The sequence below is a fragment of the Phaseolus vulgaris genome, chromosome 10, assembly GCF_000499845.2.
Source record: "Phaseolus vulgaris cultivar G19833 chromosome 10, P. vulgaris v2.0, whole genome shotgun sequence".
Lineage (NCBI taxonomy): Eukaryota > Viridiplantae > Streptophyta > Magnoliopsida > Fabales > Fabaceae > Phaseolus > Phaseolus vulgaris.
Window position 1 is genome coordinate 10,112,699 of NC_023750.2, and position 6,400 is coordinate 10,119,098.

Consider the following 6,400-nt stretch of genomic DNA (forward strand, 5'->3'; position numbering starts at 1 on the left):
GGGCTTTTACATTGGATAAACCAAAGGTTATTCACTATCTGCTCATTTCTTTCTGTAGCTCCCTAGTTTCTACTGCACCTCTATGACGTGGTTAAAAGATAAAGTATACCATCCAAAAAAATTTCGTGAAAAAAATCATTTTTACATTATGTAATCCATATATAAAAATTAACTTTTAAATTATATAATTTAAAAGTAATTTTTTTAAATTTCACAATTTGAAAGTTAAAAACAATTTTTAAATTATGAAATTTAAAAGCTTTTCATCATAAAGAAAATTACTTTAAAATATAACAATCCAGAAGTAATTACTAATTGGACAAAGTGAGAATTCTTCAATTCATGTGGTGCAGAAGGAAATTATGGGTTTAAAAAGACATTTCTTTACTAGGTATAAAAGAGGCCCAAAAAGAGAAGGGCAGATAAATGGGCCATGACCAAAAAACGTACCAAAATCAAAAGCCTTTAAAACTAATGTGTATGTGCTATGATTTTTTTTTACTCACTTCTTTAATTTACACGGGATTTTATTTATTGATCAAAAAGAAAATTTCTTACTCATTTTGTTGTGTGTTTATACTTGCCTCTAATACTATGTTTCTTAATATTTATTTATTACGCAATAAATAAATATATGTTTATTAATATATATTTATTATACAATACAACTAATGGAAACCTAGGGTTTTTACGGTAATTAAAAAAATTGACACAATTAAAATAAAACAGTTATCACAATGAAAAATGTTACCGCAATATTAAAGATAAAATTGTAAAAAATTATAAAAAATATATGGCTTCTTCTTCCTCCAACTCCACATTTTTCTTCCTATACCCCACAATTTTAAATATCCCAAAATTAACCTTGACCTATAATTTGAAAAGGGGCACCGTGCTGGACTTCCATTGTCACTGATCACCTTCATCATTGAATATCAACTACTGTGGAGACTCTTTGTAATTTTTCAGAGTAAGGTGGAGGTTACGCAATGTTGCCGAAGTGTTGTTTGGGTTGTGGAGGTAAGAGTTAAGTTTTTTTAGGAGCATGGTGGTTATGGAGATTTTGGGATTATCGGATATCGGGATCTGGTAATGTATTCTAGATTCATGAATCCGGAATTGATTAAATTGTGTTTTCTGGATTAGAGGGTGTTCCAGAAGTTAAAATATCATAGATTGTTGTTTTCCGGATTGCAGAATCTGGAAGCCTAAATTGTATTACGGATTGGTGGATCCGAAAGCCTAAATTGCATTATGGATTTATGAATTTGGAATTGTTTTTTTGTGTTATGGATTCCTGAATCCGGAATGGTCTTTTTGAATTATGGATTGTTGGATCCGGAATGATTTTTTTGACTTATGGATTCATGGATCCGGAATGAAATGATTTAGTTTCAATTTTTTTTATTTGTAGAAGCATGGACAGTAGTGAAGAATTTGAAGAAGAATTATATGATGGGGTTGATGTGTGGGATGATGATGAATGTACAAATGTGTTTACTACATATGAGGTCAAGTTAAGTTTGTAAAGTATGTTTAAGTTGTTTGTTAATTAGTAAATGAAATAATTTGTTATGATAACTTTTATAGGTATTTCGTACTTGGGATGAGCTCCTAAAGTGGGTTAGAAAAGTTGCGTTTCACTTTGGTTTTGTTATTGTGATATTGAGATCGGATACTTCAACTGGCCAACGAGGAAGAAAGACATTTGTATTATTAGGTTGAGAGAGGAGGTAAATACAGATGATATAAGAAGGATTTACAGGTTACTGAGAGTGGAACTAGGAAATGTGGTTGTCCTTTCAAATTATGAGGGTATCCAAAAAAGAGTGGTGAAGGATGAATATTGAAATTAATTTGTGGGTCTCATAATCATGAGTTGGTAAATACATTGGTTGGTCATCCATATGCTGGTAGGTTCACATGTAGTGAGAAGTCAATGCTTATGGACATGACAGACAGTTCGGTGAAGCCTAGAAATATTTTGCTAACAATGAAAGAGCAAAATGAGAAAAATGTGAGCACAATAAAGCAAGTTTATAATGCATGATATATGTACAGAAAATCAGTACGAGGTGATAGAACTGAAATGCAACAATTGATGATGTTACTTAAGCGAGATATGTATGTCCATTGGTCTAGGTTTGAAGAAGGGATGAATGTTGTGCAAGATTTATTTTGGACACACACTGATTTAGTGAAGTTATTGAATGCCTTTAACACTGTATTGATGATGGGAAATATGTATAAAACTATTAGGTATAGGATGCCCTTGTTTGAAGTTGTTGGTGTAACCTCAACGGGATTGACCTTCAGTGCTGCATTTATGTTACTTGCATTAGAACGTCATCATAACTATGTATGGGCCCTCGAGAAGCTGAAAGGTTTGTTTTTTAGAGTTGATTCATACCCAAAGGTTGTTGATGTGTTTCCCGAAGCTGCTAATTTGTTATGCCATTTTCACATTGATAAAAATGTTAAAGCAAAATGTAAAATGATTGTTTATCCAAAAGAGGCATGTGATCAAGTGATGAAATCTTGGGGAGCAATTGTTGATTGTGAAAATGTAGAGTCTTATGAACATCGTGTGGAGTAAATGTTGTTTGTTCACCATGACCTATATTTACTTAATATGTGATTAGTATTTGGTTAAATCCACATAAAGAAAAGTTTGTTAAGGCTTGGACGGATAAAGTCATGCACTTAGGCAACACGACAAGTTATAGAGTTGAGGTTGCACATTGGAGTTTAAAGACGATCCTTGAGACGTCAATGAGGGACTTATGCTTTTGTTGGGATTCCATTAATAAGATGATCATCTTGCAACATAATGCAATTAAATCTTCATCTGAAAAGAGTTTGCATGTAGTGAGTCATGTCTTCAATGTAACAAGATAGAAGAAATTGGTTGGCTTCGTATCGAAATATGCCTTGCAGTATATTGCAGAAGAGAGTGATCGAGTTGAATATGTTGGTTTAGATAAATCTCGTTGTAGGTGCACCATTAGATCTACTAATGGCCTTCCTTGTGCTTGTGAATTAGCTTCCTTTGGTGTTGGTAGCATACCATTGCATTCAGTGCATTTCATTTGGACACGATTAAGCTTTTTAGATATTTCAAGTGATGATACTTCAGCAGAGTTGTCCATCCAACAAGAGTGGGCTGTCATCATGAATCGGTTCAATAAGGTTGACATGGCTGGTAAGATTAACATCAAAGCCAAATTACGTGAGATTGCCTATCCAGATAAGACATCTTTATGTCCACCAAGGGAGAAAGTCAAAACAAAAGGTGCATAAAAAGGGCGTTAGAGTAAATTTGGTAGATCAATGAAGCGAATTCCTTCTTACTTTGAACATGTTGATGCCATTCTTTCACAACATGATAGTTCATCTAGTTTGAAATGTAGCAAGGGATTTATTCCGGAGACTCCTTCGACCAAATCAATACCAATGCTACAACAATTTTCGCTGGGAATTCATCTTTGCATTGTTGATATTGTTGATGTTAAGGCTGACGGTCATTGTGGCTATCGTGCGGTTGGTGCATTATTGGGTATGGGAGAGGAGTCCTGGGCAATTGTACGCATGAACTTTCATAAAGAACTTTGTCAATGGCGTCAAGAATATATTGATTTGTTTGGCGGGGATGACCGATATGAATTTTTGAAAAATTCACTTCTAGTTGACCACATGGTAATTCTATTCATTCTAAATGATGTTATTAATTGTAAAATGGTATATGAGTTGGATTAACTTGGTACATTTTCTTATGTTTGCAGATAAGTACAGATAAGTGGATGACAATACCGAATATGGGAGACATTATTGCAAATCTATATAATGTGATTGTTGTGTGTTTATCTCTTAAACAATCATTGACTATTTTTCCATTAAGATCCCAACCTCCAACATATTTTAATCATCACCGCATCATTTGTATTGGATACACTAACCGACATAACACTTTTATCTGCAAAGATGATGCAACCTACTAGGTGTAGCAAATATGTCTATGCAGCCACAGTCCATTCACTACAAGAAAAACGCGAATTACATACAGATTATTACATACGGATCAAAATCCGTATGTAAAATCAACATTACATACGAATTTTTACATACGGATCAAAATCCGTATGTAAAATCAACATTACATACGGATTTTTACATACGGATTAAATTTCGTATGTAAACAGGTATTACATACGGATTTTTTCCGTATATAATTACATACGGATTATATCCGTATAATTCGTATGTAATTTTTGGCGCCATGGAGCGGGAATCAAAATCCGTATATAAACTTACATACGGATTTTTTCCGTATGTATCCGTATGTAATTACATACAGATTATTACATACGAATCAAAATCCGTATGTAAAATCAACGTTACATACGGATTTTTACATACGGATCAAAATCCATATGTAAAATCAACATTACATACGAATTTTTACATACGGATCAAAATCCGTATGTAAAATCAACATTACATACGGATTTTTACATACGGATTAAATTCCGTATGTAAACAGGTATTACATACGGATTTTTTTCGTATATAATTACATACGGATTATATCCGTATAATTCGTATGTAATTTTTGGCACCATAGAGCGGGAATCAAAATCCGTATGTAAACTTACATACGGATTAAATTCCGTATGTAAACTTACATACGGATTAAATTCCGTATGTAAACAGGTATTACATATGGATATAATCCGTATGTAAATATTAGCACCATAAAATAAAATTAGCAGTGAATGGGATTCGAAGCCAGGTTTCTTCAGCAATCTTTCAGCAACCAAGTAAAATTTAACCACTACACTAAGCAAATTCTTTAGTTTTATTATGATTTTTATTATACTTATTATTATTAATAATACTAACAATATTAATAATATTAATAATACTAACAATACTAACAATATTAATAATATTAATAATACTAACAATACTAACAATATTAATAATACTAACAATACTAACAATATTAATAATACTAACAATACTAACAATATTAATAATACTAACAATACTAACAATATTAATAATACTAATAATATTAATAATACTAACAATATTAATAATACTAAAAATATTAATAATACTAATAATAATAATAATACTAACAATATTAATGATACTAACAATATTAACATATGAATCACATTTAATTTATCTATAATCTACTTGAATCTAAACATAATTTATTATATTATCTATTAGTATGAATCAAATTTAATATATGTCATACTCATAATCATCATATTACCTATTACATTAAAATCAACTATCATATTAATTATTATTTTACGATCATATTGACTTAATTAAGTTCATTATAGGTAGTTGGTTTTACTTGTGTGTTATATATAGTAAAGAATATTGTCAACAAACAATATTATCTTTTAACATAAAATGATGACTTTTACATTAACTATTAATTAAATCTCTAATACAGATTACTAGTTAGCATATCATTATAGTTTAAACTATATTAATTATTCCATAAATCTATGTAAAAAGTTGTTACTAAATAACCCTTTCTACTAATATATAAATCATAATGACAAAGTGATTAAATAATTTATAATTTAAAATATTTTAAAAATGATACATTATATCAATTTTAATCTATGTAAGTAAATATTTGAAAATAAGATTTTTTTTATCGACAAAGAATAAAAAAAATTAAACAAAACATTTTAAGGATATTTCAATCCTTATACAAGAATCTCAAATCAGAAAAGAAGTGTAAGATACAAGCACCTATATAGCCATCTAACAAAAACTTCACAACTACCTATAATAACCTATATTTGAAAATAAGATATCAAATAATTTTATATTAATATATATATATATATATATAATATGAAAGTAAATTTAAATTTAACCATGAGTTTTAAAAAATTAATGATTAAATAAAGAAATATATTAATCAATATATATATATATATATATGTATTTATAGTATTAAAGTTATATTAATATTATATAATTTCTTCCTTTTTCTCTCTATCTATCTATATCCGGATAAAAGTAATATTACTCAAGTCAAATAAAACTACTATACACACACAATAAATATCTAAATGTATATTTATATCAAAATTAATATTAATAATATGAATATAATATTGATAATATGAATATAATATTAATAATATGAATATTAATACTAATAATATTAATAAATATTAATAATAATATGAATATTAATACTAATAATAATAATATTAATAATAATATTAATAAATATTAATAATATGAATATAATGTTAATAATAATATTAATTATAACATTAATAAATATTAATAATATGAATAATATTAATAATAATAATATAAATATAATTTATTTTATTATTATTATTAATAATAATTA

General features: G+C 28.5%; 1 protein-coding gene across 1 annotated transcript; it reads left to right on the top strand.

Annotated features, from left to right (window-relative positions):
* Positions 1-1,418: 1,418 nt before the first annotated feature.
* On the top strand, positions 1,419-3,300 carry LOC137814264 (uncharacterized). Its single transcript, XM_068616893.1, has 3 exons — positions 1,419-1,516; positions 2,062-2,592; positions 2,997-3,300. Exons 1-3 carry the CDS (start codon positions 1,419-1,421, stop codon positions 3,298-3,300), a joined length of 933 nt encoding a protein of 310 aa, XP_068472994.1.
* The last annotated feature ends 3,100 nt before the right edge of the window (positions 3,301-6,400 follow it).

What these genes read in the sequence shown, in the direction of transcription:
- LOC137814264 (XM_068616893.1), top strand. Translation starts at nt 1,419, where the DNA reads ATGGACAGTAGTGAAGAATTTGAAGAAGAATTATATGATGGGGTTGAT. An exon ending in TTTACTACATATGAGGTCAA is followed by an intron (nt 1,517 to 2,061) that starts GTTAAGTTTGTA and finishes ATATATGTACAG; the next exon opens with AAAATCAGTACGAGGTGATA. An exon ending in TCTTATGAACATCGTGTGGA is followed by an intron (nt 2,593 to 2,996) that starts GTAAATGTTGTT and finishes ATCTCGTTGTAG; the next exon opens with GTGCACCATTAGATCTACTA.